Raw genomic sequence first — 16,277 nt, forward strand, 5'->3', positions numbered from 1 at the left:
GTGCTTCATGTGGGGAAAAGCAGTGAGAGCTCATTTCAGTGTAATATACCTTACCAGGCTTCTCAGGTGAACTCTGGCATGGCTCGGGGGGCTGCAAAGTGCTCTGGCTTGTCCTCAAGAGCTGGTGTCACTGATACAAACACGCACACATGCTCAGGAGGAGAACTGAGGGGCAGTTACACACCCATATCACACCCACCTGCTTCATACAGGAAGCCAAAAAATGCAATATAGACCCAACAAAAGTTTTGTGTGTGGTTTATGCATACACACTGAACCCATTGACAAGGCTGCTAGTGTGCACCAGCACGCACAAACACAAAAGTGTGAATAATTCAGCTTTATCTGGGAGGTCATAGAGCTCTGCTGCTGTTTGTACGGGCAGCTGGTGAATGCCTGGGAGGAAAGGTGAGAGGCGCTGCTTGGAGTGATCAACAATAGTTGCTGATGGAGGAGAGAGAGGGAGAGAGACTCATTCTGTCAGTGTGTGCTGGAATGCTGGGCTGGCCTCACTTCTACATTGTCAGTGTATCAGAGCAGGCCATAAGTATGTGGACAGGGACACCTTATTCTTGTTTTGGCTCTGCACTTGAGGAGTCAAAATTTGAAACAACGCAGCAACTATGAGGTGCAAGTGCTGTCTTTCAGCTTTACTTCCAGGCTCTTTACATCCACTTCAGATCAACAGTGTTTGAAGCATGTTCCTTTGTATATGTAGCATGTATATGTAACCTACTCTGGAGGACCAAATGTAATCTTCAGGTGAAGTGAGACACTTTTGGTTGATTTTGTAGACTAATTTAATTTCTGGTAGAGCACAACTAATACTGGATTTTTTAGGCTCATATATGAGAGTTCCAATAATGCGATGGGACAATTTAATAAGTGCTAATAATATAAATGCATAAAATAAACATGTGCAGGCACAAAGATCTGAAAACATCAGCTGGTCATTGTAGTGGTTGTGCTATAGTCTCTAGACTACATATGTGTTGTTTCAGTCCATGAAACTGAATTTCAATGAATATATTTCAATGTGAAATTTAGACCTTCTTCATATTAGAATACAGTGACTGAAATGTAGCTGACACAACAAACAACAACAAATAACCTAATTGTCTTTCATGCCTTAGTCCTATAACATTTATTCTTTGTAGAAATATACACTTAATGCAATGCTGGGTGGTCAATGCATTATATAATGCTTTAAGGAAAAATCTTAATCCAAAAAAAACCTACAGGTATTAAATAAATATGGTGCACTAAAGTACAATATCATATTTCAAGTGGAAGTATAAACATGAAACAGGTATGCCAACAGTACCTTAAAACTATATATTTGCTAAATTTACTTTTACAGCACTGGGAATTAAATATTTTATTTAAATTTATATTCATAAAGTAATAGGTTTATTTGTCCAGTTACTTTCAGCCCTTCTAATCATCAGATCTGTGTTTATGAGGGAATCAAATTTCTACACCATTCATCTGATATGCATGTGAACACATCACACCTCAACTTATGATCTTTTTCCTACAGTTACCTCAAGGTTAGGCCCTTATCAGCTATCAATACATGAACAAATACAGACTGAATGTATCTGGTGGCAATTTTCTACATAACTGCAACACAACTTTCTGGACTCTTAAGTTATTAAGCTGTAACCTGAGATAAAAATGAAATCTCCAGAAAAGCTATATAGGCCTGGGAACCCAGCCACCATTTTATAGCTCATTTAACTTCTTCATGTTGCAAATGATGATGACTCATCTTGCAGGGTCATCCTGAGAGAGAGCTGCTTCTGTTAGCCGGCCCAGCCTCGGCCAGGTTCCTTAGAGAGCTCAGGTTGCAGTGAAGCCACGACCTTGGCTCAGGGCAATTAGTGGACAAAGCACCTCATTCCATAAAGGATGATCAAAACTCTTGGCTGTGCATGTATGACAACTGATCCCTCCTTTATCCACTTCGGAGGTGGCCTGGCTGCCGGGGTTCACAAAGACACAGAGATTATAGTTCAGCTTTTAGAAGAAAAAAAAAACTGAAAGAGAGCAGTCAAGCCAAATGATGGGGCTGGAAGTCAAAATTTTGTACTCATTCATTCACTTTTCTTTGTAGATGAATGACGTGGAAAAATATCAGTTACAGAGTAAAGACGTGAGTGTATTAAGAAGTACAAACAGACACACAAATTCTTGGGAAAAAACATGTAATAATTATCCACAAGGAACTGTAGTGTGAAGTTACAAATAAAAAACAAAACAAAACAAAATTGGATTCTTAATCGAGTCACTACAAAAATATATTCTAGGCTGTTGCTAAAATACCCAGCATTCTGAGACACAGTACCAAAATATTTCCTTGTATGATCTAAATAGCAGCCAACCCCAGTTACAACTGGCCCACAGGTACAGTGGACACATATATACTGTATATATTAAAAACATTTCACTACAATAGCTTACAATTACATTCCTAAATTACATTATTCATTGCTGGCATAAAAAAAAAAAAATGGTTTACATAAAAATAATTAAAAACGAACCCCCCCTCCCCCAAAAAAAAGAAAAAAAAAAAGAAAAAAAAAGTACAGCATTGTGAGCGCCGCAGTAGTGGAGAAGTACCTATGGCCAGTTTTTATCATCTAATAAAAATGGATGGGAGGGGAGAGGCCTGTGTGAGCAGTATACAGTGGTGCAATACAATAATGCTATTGCTAATTTAGTAAATTATGACTGGGGGAAAAAAAGCAAATAACAGTGTGATTCAACATACATAAAACATCAATTTTTTTTCTCTTCTGGGGTATCATTACAAATGTCTTCCCTCGACAGTTTATCTAAAGAGTATAGAAGCTAATTTATGCCAAAAAAAAAAAGAAAAAAAGATGAAATGTAAGGAATGTCAAAAATAAAAATGCTCACTTTTGATCACACAAATTTCGATCCAAATAAAGATGACTAAACTTAATTATATTTACAATTATGAGATACTAGGCAAAAGTCATTTGAGTCAAAATTGTAATAAAAATGAGTTAAATTTGGTGAAGTATGAGATTTAAATAGTCAAAATTATGGTGGTACTAAGTAATAAGCTGTTGATGTAAAAGAACAATTAATGATGCTGGATCAAACTTAGAGAAGACTGATAATGTAACACCAAATTATGAGAAACCAAGTAAAACATTTGTGTCTGGAGTAGAAATATAACTTTTAACTTAAAATATAAGTAAAGGTAATGACTTATGGAAAAATTGCGACTCTATGTTAAATTTGAGATAAACAAGTAAAAAAAAAGGAAAAATAAATACTGACTTAAAATCATTAGAAGCTCATGGATTTGGCATAAAAAAAAAGAATTCTTTAGGCATGAATTTGACTTAAAAAAGTCAAAGTCAAATTTAATTTAGCGTCTCAATCATGACTCAGTATCTCACTAGTTTGACTTGAAAAATGTTTGTTTTTGTGTTTTTATATTTTGTTTTAATATCTTAGATGTTCAATTAAGTCTTTTTTTTTTTTTTAAATCTAATCTCTCATAATTTTGGGTCACCATGAGTTTAAAAAAAAGAAAAAAAAAAAATCAATCATGCCAAACTTTTCATCAGATTTTTTTTCTTCCTTTTCCTGGCAGAAATGGGCCTCCACAGGATAAATCTGAAGTTCAAATAAAGAAAAATAGGCACAAATCACATAAAATGCAGTTACAAAATATTTTCGTCTTCATTTTTTAAGTCACCCCACCCAGTCCTTCCAGCTGTACATCCTCGTGGGGGGATGAAGGCCAGTGAGATGCACAGCAGAGCGGACAAACCGTTTCCACATGAGAAGACTGGATGTGATAAAGCCTCGCAGAGCGATGTAGGCCTGGTCACTATGTGAGTCAAACAGCTTCCACAGGTGGCATCTATGGCCGACGTGAGATGCTGGTTTGATGCTGGCGTTGATGATTCATGGCAGTGGTCACATGTCAGGAATGTACTTCATGTAGCTTTGGGTTAAATGGCTGTGACCATGCTGTGATGATTTGTGTACAGTGTGTGGTCTTTAGGCACAGGTGGTGTCTCTTCCTTCACCCTCCGTCTCCACTGCCAGTCTTCGTGGTGCTCCGAGTGCACTCCTGCTAAGAGCCCTTTGGCGTCTGTCTACGAGGGGCCGATGTGAGCTTAGAGTCAGTGGGGAGGTCAGTCACTGAGGAGAGGGGCCAGGGGACAGTAGTGGTTATGGCTACAGGAATGCAGAACGCTTCATACACATCGATAAGTCAGTTCTCTGTGAGGAGACACAACAGAAAGACAGTACAGCACATCACTGTGTTGAATCCAAAGTTGTCAGTGACACAGCTGTTAGACACATGTGCAACCTCTTACCTCCACTGTCGAGCAGCGTTCCTCAAGCTACAGCATTCTTCACATTATTCTCCTGGAAAGACCTGAGGCAGACAGACAACAGCTGCCATCAACATGACTGTTACAGTTTCAAAACAGCTGGACTGTCTCCACGTTTACCTTTAGATCAGATCATTTCTCTGACCTTTATGCTGCAGTGATCGTAATTACAATTTTGTTCATGTCAAAAAGTCCTAATTATCACCACTAGGTTGCTTTTCATATACATTTAAAAACACATTAGGTGATTTTTTTTTTTTTGGTCACTTGGGGACAGCAGAACAAGCTGTAAAGCCAACACTGACATAATATCACCTCGTTAAGCTGATGACTTCATAGATGATTTCCTATTAAAAAAACACCAGCCTGCTGCTGCTGCTGCTGTTGGATACAAGTTAATGAGAGCAGAGTTCAAATCCATGAGCTAAAAGAGGCTAAAAGCTCTGGAGAACTGAACCAAGCAAAGTGAAGCAGCTTCTAGTTTCTCTGCTCCTCACCTGTGGAACAAGCTTCCTGAACACCTGAGATCTCCTCAAACTGTCAGCTCATTTAAATCAGAGCTTTAAACATCTGTTTGCTGCAGCTCAAGAATAGATTACACACACCACATCTTTTCAATCTTGTGCCATGTTTTTCATGTCTTTTATCACTGCAGCAAGTTTCTTACCTGATTTTATGTAATCATCACGTGACTTATTAAAATGTTTTTATTTATTCTAATTATTTTTTCAATGCTATTTCAATGTCTTCTTAATGTCCTGTTGTTAATGTATTTCCATCCCTCTGGAAAGCACTTTGAATTGCCTTGTGTGCAACATAAATAAACTTGCCTTGCCTATGAGCAACACCGTTCATATTACACACAGCTTCCATCACCATGACTGGCTACAGCTTTAAGATGGACTGTGTCCATGTTTACCTTCAGATTTTAAGTTTGACCAAAGTTGATTTTTTTGGTAATTGTTTATGAGCCCCTTACATAACATTCTTGTAAATAAAATTTTCTGGCTTATAAATATTGTTCAGATTAAAATCCAAAGTGAGACTCTTTTCAGTACTTTCCACCACAATTAATGGAAAATTAAAATTGACTATGACTAACCAACACACAAGTACATATCCGGTTGGTGGTCACAGCTGGGGCACGATACATCTTAAAACCCTGGCAAAAGCTGGTAAGTGAAGCTTGAGTTAACGTTTTTGGTTAATATTCATCACTAGTATGAAACATTTTCCACACAGTTTCAGTCTTGGGTATCTTCTACATCAGTGTTAAAAGTGTAAAATTAAGTTAAGAAAATATAAGTGGAGCGCATCTTTATGTTTAAGTAAATGAGCTGAAAGCAGTGTTTGTATCATCTATGATCAAGGACAGAGCCTCAGAGTGAACAGTGAGCGGCTGATACTCACATCTGATCACCTTCCAGTGACTTCTGGATCTCCTGAAGTACTTCTGTAAGGAAACAGCATCACAGTGGTCAAACACTCTACACTTCATATGAAACCTGTAGCCACTGTTGAGTCACATCAGGACACAGCTGGCTGGGTTCACAGGAGGTTGTACAAATCATGCAATGGGATGATGTTTGGAAAATACTTCTGCAGCTGCCAACTTGTTGATGTGGGTTTGTCTGATGACAATGGGAGCAGAAAGCTGACATACCAGTTAGGAGAGGCAGCACATGGTACAAATACAACCACACTGAAGGCATCAAATGTACGCATGATTCTTCTACGTCATAGTTTGAATACATTCTCTCCTCTGTCTCTCCAGTACTCACTCTCATCATTCAGCAAAGCATGCTCCATAACACGTCTAGCTGCGCTTTCTGGAGCACACAGGCAGCAGGCAAAGGTCACGTTGATACAGTCAGCCACAAATAAGGTGTGTGTGTAAAAACAGACAGACAGCACATTAGCACAAGCACATCAAACAGAACACTGCATCTGGACATGTAGTGTCCCCTCAGCCGATGGCACATGCATGTTTGAGTATGATGCTGAGCCTCTGAAAGACACGTTACCTGCGTCCTCACTGTCTTGTCTGGCATTTCTACAAGGACAGAGACGACAAAACTAATGAGTGCTGTCAGAAATGAAGACTTTCCACAGTAAAATGAACAAACTCAGAGTGTGTGTACCCATGAGCAGATGAAGCTCCATCATGCAGTGGCCTGCGTTGGGTGGAGGTGGTTGAATGAAGAGGAACCTCGACCAGACAGCGAGGCTCCACCAGGTAGCGGGTGGACAAGGAGAAACGTTCAAACTCAGATGGAGAGATCAGGTAGAAGCCTGGAAGAAGATACAGGAGGTGCAATCAAAATCCAATGACCGTTTAGTAAAATCATGATGACAAACGTCTTTTTTAGAACAACAACTCATTCAAAAACACTCTGTATTCTTATTGTTCAGACAGGATTACAGCAAGTAGACTGTACCAGGTCGAGGGTCATTTAAGACACTGTGGCCTCACAGTGCTTTCACAGCACAGTGTGTGGTGTGTGCGAGTCCTCCAGCTGCTGACGACTAACACTCAGTTCATGAATGTTTCCACTCTGCTGTTGCAGTGTGTCATTTCATTAAAAGGCTCTAATTCTGTAAGCCTAAATTTTAATTAGGTTTATTTAATCAGGTCTAATTCTGTGTAAAAAAACAACATGAAATTTTCTACTGATTGTTACCAATTATACCAAATATACACTGATGAGCCAAAACATTATGACCACCCACTGTTAACATACTCTTGGTTTTGGACTCTTAGAAACCCTCTGAAGGTGCCTGTGGGATCTGACACCAAGACACTGGCGACAGTTCCTCTAAGTTTTGAGGTGGAACTGCTGTAGATCAGACAACTGCTAATTTCTGCTGTATTCAACATGTTGACCAGGAAAACCGACTGTTCACCCTCTAATATCTCCAGACCACTGTTACAAGATATTCATTGTTATTGGCTTCCTCTGTGCATCGTCATAATGTTTTGGCTCATCTGTGCATATGATGTAGCTGAAGATGCATGCAAGCGTACTTCCCCTAATTTCACCACAGCCCTGTGGTTTTAAACCTGAGTTTTTATTGTTTTTTTGCACTGTGTTAATGAAAGATGCTGCATAAACAAACGTCATTTATATTATTCAGCAGAACAAAGTAGTAACTTCAACGTCAATATATTTATAATATTGCATGTATGCTTTTATTTCTTTCTTGTCAGTATTATAATTGCAAATTAACTCATAATGACATACACAAGTTTAATATCTTTAACATCATATTGTACTTGCCGACTGTTAGACTCAGCCTGGTGGTGTGTACAAGTGTAAAATGAGAAAACACACAACCCATTTCATGGGGTGTTACTGCCAGTTTATAACTGTAAACTGGAGACCTGTGTGTGTTCACTTGTACATAAATATCTGGGAGGAAAAGTTTCTGGAAAGTCAACATAATGTTTGGTCTTCACTTCTCAAAAGAGCTGTTTGTGGATTAAGACTTGGTTTTAAGGTGTAAATTAGAATTAAGTTTAGTTTGGCGTACAGATGTGTGAGTGGGCGTGTCTTTACCCTGGCCGTGCTTGGTGAAGACACAGGAAGCGATGCCGCTGACGTCCTCCCGGCGGATGCAAGGGTACTGGACCTGCATTTTGACTGCGGGCAGCGACACCACGTGGACATCGCCCTGATTGGTCAGAAACACAAGGCCACTTTCGCCGTAGTCCTCCGACCGACTGCTGCCGAACCAGGCAACGCCGACCCTCCGAACTCTGGAGCCGTCCATGGCCGTCAGCTTCAGCTTCATCTTGGCACTGACCTTAGGCAGCGTGAAAACCTGAACACACAACAACACAGTCAGCTGAAGAACAGTGTGTGTGTGTGTGTGTACAATGTGACAGAAATCGTTTTTTAAATAAAGGAAGTGTAACTTTTCAAAAATCCCATCTCGAATCACAGAAATTTACATTTTGATTATAAAATTAAGTTTGTATATCGTTTTTTTAAGTCATTCCATCATGTTTTTTGCCTTTATTATAGTCATAGTGAGAGAGAGAGACAGGAAAGTTGGGGAGAGAGAGAGAGCAAAGGGCCTCGGGCCGAACTCAAACCTGGGCCACTGCGGTGAGGATTAGCTTGTACATCCTTAGTCTTAAAATTATATCATCAAAATTCAAGACTCCCACAGGTATATGAGTCACATTGGAGTTTCTTGGGGCTGTGAAGACAACATCACAGCGCCACATCCTGTGGGACTGGAAATAAAACCCATTCTGTTCTCACAGACCATTTAAAGCAGCACACAGCTGATATCCTGTGCTAACATTTAAAAAGATCTAAACACCTAATGCCTAATTTCATCTTTATTTAATGACTCAGACCATGGAACATAGAAAATCACTCAATTAAAAACCTTAAAAGCTCTGAAGGAAAAGTCTGATGATATTTTACATTTTTATAATTGTCAAATGAAAAAGACCAAATTCAACAATGAATGTTTCCCACTAACAAGTATTGTACATGTATTCAAAGCCTGATATGTCTTATTCCTGTTTACTTAGAACTCCATTGTTTCAAAAAACTATTAAAAACACATTAATGAGTCACAGTTAAACTCAGTGACATGTTCCTTCGTTACCATGAACCCATGCTGTAGTTTATTGTGACTCAGACCCACATTCACTGTCCTGCTGCCAGAAATAATCACAGAATAGCAAATGTGGATTAATCCGCAACTGAAAATAGTCCCTAACAAAAAGAACAATTTCCTTTTGTTTGAGTAATGTTTGGTTAAAACTACAGCGACCAGCTGCTTTATGAAAATTACTGTCTTTTTTTTTTAGAAAATTAAATTTTAGATTTCAATTGTTAAAACATTTACATCAGTGGGAACCAGTGGGCTCAGAGCTGAGAAACTATTTGAAAAGAAACTGTGTGAAAAGGTTTCTCACCTTAAACTGCTCCTCAGATATGACCAGGAGATGGTGTGATCCCTGCATGTCAGGTGAGCGAGCCAGGTCGTGGGCCACTTCAAGGGGCTCGGGGAGAGGAGCGCCGTGACCATCCAACACCACTATGCCAACGACAGGAGCCCGGTGCATCAGCTGGATCTCCTTAGCTGGATTCAAGCAGGCGGTGACAGAGAGGAGAGGACATTACAGCAACAGGACAGAGATGAGAAAACAGTCCACCCTGAAAAACACAAACTTCCTAAAGTGTTTCTTACCCGGCTGCGCTGTGACAGGCTCATCTGCTCTGTGCTCTACAGGAGGAAGGCGGAGCATGTATGCAAACACACAGCCACCGTTCGTTCCTGCCCATAGGGACGGTGTGTTATGTGAACCTGTGAGAAAATGAGGAGACATGTGTGAAGCATAATGAAGTAAGTTTATTTAATTGGCTTATTTCAGTTGAACTTACTGTCTGAGAGGAAGGTGTCAGCAAAGTAAAGCGTCCGCACGAGACCGGTAAAGGAGTCGTCTGAAGAGCGGGCCTCAATCTTCCTCTGGACGGGAGCCAGCTCCATCTCTGCCAGCTCGGCCTCCAGGCGAGCATTCGCATCCTGAAGCTGCTCAAAGGGAACAGAGCGATGAAGGTTTCTCTCTACCCTACATGATGCTGAGAGAGGGTTGGGGTTAGATGTGGACGTACCTTTGCAGCATTATTGATGTGATGTTTCCTTAGCGAGACTCTGCTGCGTCTGATTCTCCTGAATGACTGTCGGAGGGATTTCTTTATGCTCTTCACCCTGGACAGAGGACCCTCCATGGCAAGCTGGTCACTGGGGTTCAGGGTGCACCTACAGGGCAGAGAGGAAGATGGGAAATACTAATTAAACTGTTACAGATGCACAGTTAGAAGTGGTTTTTGGACTGTGGAGCTCAGTTAAACAGTGTTGTGAGTGGGTAGGTTTTTGTGTAAAAGGGGTCATGAACCAAAAATCTGAAAACCATGTGACATGTATGTTTCTGTGCTTCTTGAGCTGTGCACCTGAGAACTGCAGTTATGTGGTGCTGAAGGAAAACACAGTTCTCTGCTCCCCCAGCATGAAAAAAAAAAAAAACACTGTTCAGTTGGTTCTGGTCAGTTTTACTCCGGATGATTTGTTCTGATTTGTAGAGTTCAGAAAGGTCACAGGAGATGATCCTGAATGGCTACCACTGCCAAGGAGGTCATGTTTTCACCAGACTCAGCAGGATTACACAATTAGAGATTACACAAGTCCTAAACTGATTTGCCCCAGACTTGGTGGAGGGATGGGGCGTGGACCAAGGAGGAGACTGTTAAATTTTGGTATGAATCCAGGCAATTTTTAAATCACTTGTTGGACTTTTTTTTTTTTTTTTTTTTTTTTTTCCCTCAACATTTTCTTTAATTTCCTCATTTGGCAGACGCTTTCATCCAAAGCAACTTATAGTGAAGGATATCAGTTAAGCTTCAGTACAGTGGGAGACCTTAGGTGTAGTACTTAATACTTACACCATTTAATAAGTGCACAGAGGCTGTACAAGGAAGTGCACCACACATGCAGTTGGATCTTGAGGTGGACAAACATCTCTACAACTGTTTGGGCATAGTGGAGGTTTGTGCTCTGCTGAGTGCTGTTATAGTTTGACTTCTTGTTTTGGACAGTGCAACCATTTTGAACTTTGCCATCAAACTTTTTACCCTCTAAATAAACCCTGAACTGTCGACATCCAGAGCAGAGTGAGGCAGAACCACTGGAAACACCAGCAGGAGGAGGTTGTGTTGCATGCATGAAACTGATTCTGCAGAGTGAATGAAAAACATGTTTTTAGTGTAAGTTGTATTAACTATTGTTTGTTGTGTCGCACTTTGATAACAGTTGTCGATGTAGGAGTTTGTTCTTGTACGTTTAGCTTTGCTTCTTGTCGTCTTGTGCCACACCTCCCCCTATGAGGATGAAGTTTCAGGGTTCATTCACAGATGTACCTCATCAAGCAATCGTGTTTAAACCTCAACTGTATATACATCGTCTGACCTACTACTGTTTCTTATGGTGATGATGGTTGAAAAAATGTTTTTTTTTTTTGTTTTTTTTTTTATTTAACTGAGACTGTTGGCAGTTTCTTTATCTTCAAAGATAAAGAAACTTCATCAAAGTCAAACATGTTCCCCACAGGCCGGGGACGCTGTACAGGCTCACAAGGGACAAACAAAGAGACATCCTCTGGTCAAACACAAAGGCTCTTATGGGGCTGGTCGGTGGAGTTGAGTTGAAGCAACACACTCTAACCCAGTTAGTATAAATGGAGGGAGAGCTTTGATCTCTCTCTCTCTGTCTCTTACTTGATGAGGACGTTGTTCTTCTGTTGGTAGTCATAGAGGCCAAAACCATGGCTGGTGCCAAAAGCTACCAGCTTCCACTCTGAGTGCAGGGTGAGGGCAGTGACCACAGCAGGGGGCTGGCACTGGACCAGAGCAAAGGGCTGGAAGCCTGGAGGAAACAGCACTGGCTCCTCTCGCACATCCAGCCGAGTGTGGCCCTTGACAACAAGAAAACCACACATATATCACCATGGATGGTACAGTATGTAACAAGCGTTATTGCTGAGTTATGTTGTGTCATGTCATTACACAGGGGATGCAACAGGAAAGTAACAGCACTGTAGGATATCGCAGCTCCCAGGGAGTGATGGCTCAGTGGTGAGTAATGTATTTGTTTATTCACAGTAACCAACACTGGTTACCTTCCAGCGAAATCCCTCTTGGCCCTGCAGCAGGTCCACTACTTTAGCTTCCACAGTCTGCTCTGCAGCCTCGTCGTTCAGCTCCAGCACCAGGATCTGCAGAAACACAGGAGACTGAGTAAATACTCTGGTAGTAAACGTGGGGTGTGCGGTGGGACGTCAAATTCATATCACAGCACTATATTATATTATATTTTATATATATATATATATATATATATATATATATATATATATATATAAAATCTCATGAATCTGCACCAGGCTCATGTCTCATACTCTATTGCCCCTAAACGGACATGCACATCCCAGAGAGTGGAGGAAACAGAAATCTGAGTCCCCTCTCACAACAAAAACAAATAAAGGTCAGGCAAATAAACCTTTGCTATATTTCTCTGACTCCCACACTGTGACCATTTACCTCAACTGCAGGGAGAACCTGGCCTTGATCTGAAACAGGCTTATTCAGTCACAAGACAAACATTACCTGCATTTATGCAAACTTTTGTCTTAAAATGTGGTCAGATCTTCAAAGTTACAATTATGAACAAAAACAATCTATTTTAACTAATAAACAAAGTGTTGTATTGTTCTTGTCCAGATTTATATATTTGGATAAGAATATGCTGCCATTTTTCCAGTTTTTATTGAAATCTCAGTCTAAGTGCAAGTTAAGTGCACACTTAACACAAAATTATTACTAATTTGTTAATTTCACAAACAGAGACATTACACTGTTCTCAGTAAGAAAAGAATGGAAGTGTTCTAAATCTTTTGACACACAATTTAGTTTTTTAGTTAGTTATTTACTTATTATCGTTATCCAGTGTTGACAAATCAAAATCACTCTTCTCACCTGTCCAGCAGTGCCCGCCACAGTCAGGTAACCACTGTATTTACAAAGATGGATCTTCTGAATGCCGAGCCTCGGGTCATCACTGTACGGGTCAAAACAGCCAACCTGCAGAACACATGATGAAATATGATTTATCAGCGAATCATCTTTGCACTGCCATAACGTTGTGAAGCTTTCAAAGACAGATGAAAAAAAGGAGGCTGATATATAATGACTTTTAGTCTCTAGAAATGTTGCAGTACAAACACAATGGATCCTGACCTTCCCATCATGCAAGTGGACTGCAGCTCTTTGTTAGACCTTTTGTGCCTGATAAGAGGTTATTTTCTCAGACATGACAAATCTTGCATATGCAGAAGACATTTTACAGCCGTTTTCAGCGGCTACATGAGGAAACTAATCTTGATGTGTTGAACTCGTGGGCAACAAATATCAATAAAACCAGCAGCCTCTCCCTGCAGTTCTGTAAAGTTTGTTGTTGTCAGTTAATTTTCTACATTTATTATTGGCTGTATCACAAACACACACCTTTCTGAATGGCGGCCACTCTCCTTCAGTGCCTTGGTTCATGTTGTCGTTGGGGTCGGCGTCTGTGTGGAAAACTCCAGCTGTGCTCAGCTTGTACATGGGATACAAACAGACTCCTGATGCATCCCAGAAACACACGGTTCCATCCTCGTGCCTGCACGCAAACAAGCACGTGCACACACATACACACACATACACACACACACACAATCGTTGTTGCCAAGATTGAGAAAAATGAAACAGGTAGTTACTAGGACAGCATGTGTGGCTGGTGATTTGCATCTGTGTAACTGCAGCTTACATTTCTATTGTTTTTTTTTTCCCTTTCTTCAACATAAAAGACCGATTACCCAAGTCCATTTTGAACCATGCTTTGGTTACATTTGTAATATGGATATTAACATGTTAATGTGCTGGAAATATTTATTTTATTGTTGCAATGGTTTTGCTGTTCTGTATATCTTTTTTTTAAAAAAAAGAAAAAGATACATAATAGAAATTCAAGTAAAAAACAAAAACAAACAAAATTAAGATATGGTTAACACGATGCCTGTCAGTCTGTCATACAGATGTAACAGATATTTTCAAAGCTGAAAATATCTGTCAGCTGTACTGACCCTGTGAGCAGCAGGTCTCTCTGTGGAGGGTCTGGGGCCAGGTTCTGGCCTCCTGTGATTGGCCATGGCTGCATGGAGAGAGGGGAAATGAAAGTTTAACAATAATACAACTTAATGCCATCTGTCCGACCAGAAATGAAACAGTGCGTCCACATTCAGAAGACTGCATACCATAATGATTAACAGCTCTGCAGGGGAGTCTTTACAGTCACATACAGGTTGTTTTTTTTTGTTTTTACATACAGATGTTTTTGATTCTTCTCAACACACTAACAGTCTACAACCAGTCAATTGACTGTTTGAGAAGAAAATCAATTTCTATTGAATCAGTTTTATATTCACTGAGATGGAAGTGTTATCTTATTCAGCTTCCATTACATTATGCAGGTGAGTAAGATTAGGGACTTGCTCACTAAATAATATGTCCACTGAGCCCGTCCCTCTAATATTTCTTGATGGTTTAGATGCATAATGGATAAAAGGCACGTCCCGAGTTTTTTTTCGGAGGAATTTTAAGAATATTTAGAAGTCCTGCTGTAGAGGATCTAACGGCTCATGGAAGGACATAAAACGACAGAGAATCTGTGATGGAAGAGGTCAAACCATTGAGAGCTCTGTACACAAGTCAAGAACTTTATATCAGTATAGTATAGGGACTGTAGCGTAGCCAGTACAGGAGTAATATGCTCCTCCTCCTCGTTTTCGTTAAGTCTAGCAGCAAGAGCTCTGAATTAGCTGTAGTTTCTCGATTTACTTTTTTGGAAGTCCAGTAGAAAGAGTATTACAGTCGTCCAGTCTGCTTGAAATAAAAGCAAGAATGAGCTTTTCAGCAACTTGAGTTAAAAACAGGCGCACTATCTTAGGTGGAAGAAAGCCATTTTTGTTAACGTGCTTATGTGAGATTTGAAACTTAGATCAGATTATAAAATAAAGTATAGATTCCCTTGACTACTGCTCTGCAACATCAACCACATCCCAGTGAAGCCAACGTGCAAACAAAAGCAAGACTCTTCTGTCATTCCAGAAAATCTAGGACAATTTCAGTCTCTGGTTTACACCAGGCTTAAAATAACTTACTTTCAATAATGCTAGTTTCACATATCTGATGTAAAACACCAAGATAATAAAATCAATCATAAATGATGAATAACAGTTAACACAGAGTGACTTCTGGAAATGAACAAAAGTTCTCTGGAACACTTTATTCAGAGATTTGATTGAACTGTTTGAAGTCTGCTCAGACCTTTTTGGAGTAGTGTGTGTTCTGCAGGTCTCCAGCAGCGATGACCCTTTCCCACAGTTTGAGAGGGATGGCTGAGATGTGGTGGGAGCAGGTGATGGCCGAGCTGTGGAGGGGAACCAGGTACGGTGTCTGAATGACCGGCCAGCCCTCACTCTGCAGGTCAATCACTACCAGCTCCTCCTCCACCAGGACCACCAGTGCACTGGGGTCTCCTACAGATAAACAGGACACAGTGAGAACAGTAGTTACACACTGATCTGGGAAAGGTTAGTCTCACTTGTTTAGACTTTCTCCTGGGGCTGTAGATCATCTCCAGTAAAGACACAGTTTATATTAATTATATGCACCAAAGGTGTGCACACACTAAATGACTTATGATGTTTTGCATTGCAAACATGGTTTCCTGGTTGATGCACAGATGACACATGTCTTCAGGATGTTTACACACCCCACAGGACAATAGTGGCAGTTGAGTCAGTAGGTTTACATGCACACAATAAAGCAGGCTGCTGGGAGAAATCAGGTTACACCAGGAAATCATGTGCACGTTGTGTTTACATGCATATCACATGTGCATGTCTGTTGATAGTAGAGCTAAGCTGACACCTGACTGATTTTCATGGCTTCCTTTGAGGAAAATCAAACAGTTTTTTAAGGAGATTTAGTATTATAACTCCATAAGGGTTAAAATTGGTGGAGTGGCCCTTTAGTAAAAACACTTTTTTCCATTTAACAAAGAAGCCAACTCAAATGTTGCCTAAATACAAGCAACAATACAAAATACAATTATACAAATACAAATTATCTGACTGCTCAAAGAACCAGTAAAGCAGAGTGTAAATCACCAGCTTTCAGTAGCAGACAGGTTCTGATACTATGGACATATTTCAGTCTGTACTTAAAGGGTAAAGAGGTTTGATACCCAGTCCCATGCAGATGATGTAAAAATCAG

The 16,277-nt window shown here is 40.2% G+C and overlaps 1 protein-coding gene across 2 annotated transcripts in view; it reads right to left on the minus strand.

Moving 5' to 3' along the window:
* Nucleotides 1-2,190: 2,190 nt before the first annotated feature.
* Nucleotides 2,191-16,277, minus strand: part of llgl2 (LLGL scribble cell polarity complex component 2) — a 36,657-nt gene continuing 22,570 nt past the window's right edge. For both annotated transcript variants that reach the window (XM_071463474.1, XM_071463475.1), the window contains exons 12-28: nucleotides 15,326-15,537; nucleotides 14,083-14,150; nucleotides 13,466-13,619; nucleotides 12,938-13,042; nucleotides 12,082-12,177; nucleotides 11,681-11,877; nucleotides 10,022-10,169; nucleotides 9,791-9,938; nucleotides 9,597-9,713; nucleotides 9,322-9,488; nucleotides 7,943-8,207; nucleotides 6,527-6,677; nucleotides 6,410-6,438; nucleotides 6,167-6,214; nucleotides 5,796-5,838; nucleotides 4,368-4,429; nucleotides 2,191-4,269 (exon numbers count right to left, since the gene is read on the minus strand). In XM_071463474.1, coding sequence (XP_071319575.1) covers nucleotides 4,390-4,429; nucleotides 5,796-5,838; nucleotides 6,167-6,214; nucleotides 6,410-6,438; nucleotides 6,527-6,677; nucleotides 7,943-8,207; nucleotides 9,322-9,488; nucleotides 9,597-9,713; nucleotides 9,791-9,938; nucleotides 10,022-10,169; nucleotides 11,681-11,877; nucleotides 12,082-12,177; nucleotides 12,938-13,042; nucleotides 13,466-13,619; nucleotides 14,083-14,150; nucleotides 15,326-15,537 — 1,988 coding nt within the window. In that variant the 3' untranslated portion in view covers nucleotides 2,191-4,269; nucleotides 4,368-4,389. The remainder of the gene's footprint in view (nucleotides 4,270-4,367; nucleotides 4,430-5,795; nucleotides 5,839-6,166; nucleotides 6,215-6,409; nucleotides 6,439-6,526; nucleotides 6,678-7,942; nucleotides 8,208-9,321; nucleotides 9,489-9,596; nucleotides 9,714-9,790; nucleotides 9,939-10,021; nucleotides 10,170-11,680; nucleotides 11,878-12,081; nucleotides 12,178-12,937; nucleotides 13,043-13,465; nucleotides 13,620-14,082; nucleotides 14,151-15,325; nucleotides 15,538-16,277) is intronic.

Source organism: Trachinotus anak, unplaced genomic scaffold (genome assembly GCF_046630095.1).
Source record: "Trachinotus anak isolate AG129_WGS33_773 ecotype Australia unplaced genomic scaffold, CSIRO_AGI_Tana_v1 ptg000025l, whole genome shotgun sequence".
NCBI classification, from domain to species: Eukaryota; Metazoa; Chordata; class Actinopteri; order Carangiformes; family Carangidae; genus Trachinotus; species Trachinotus anak.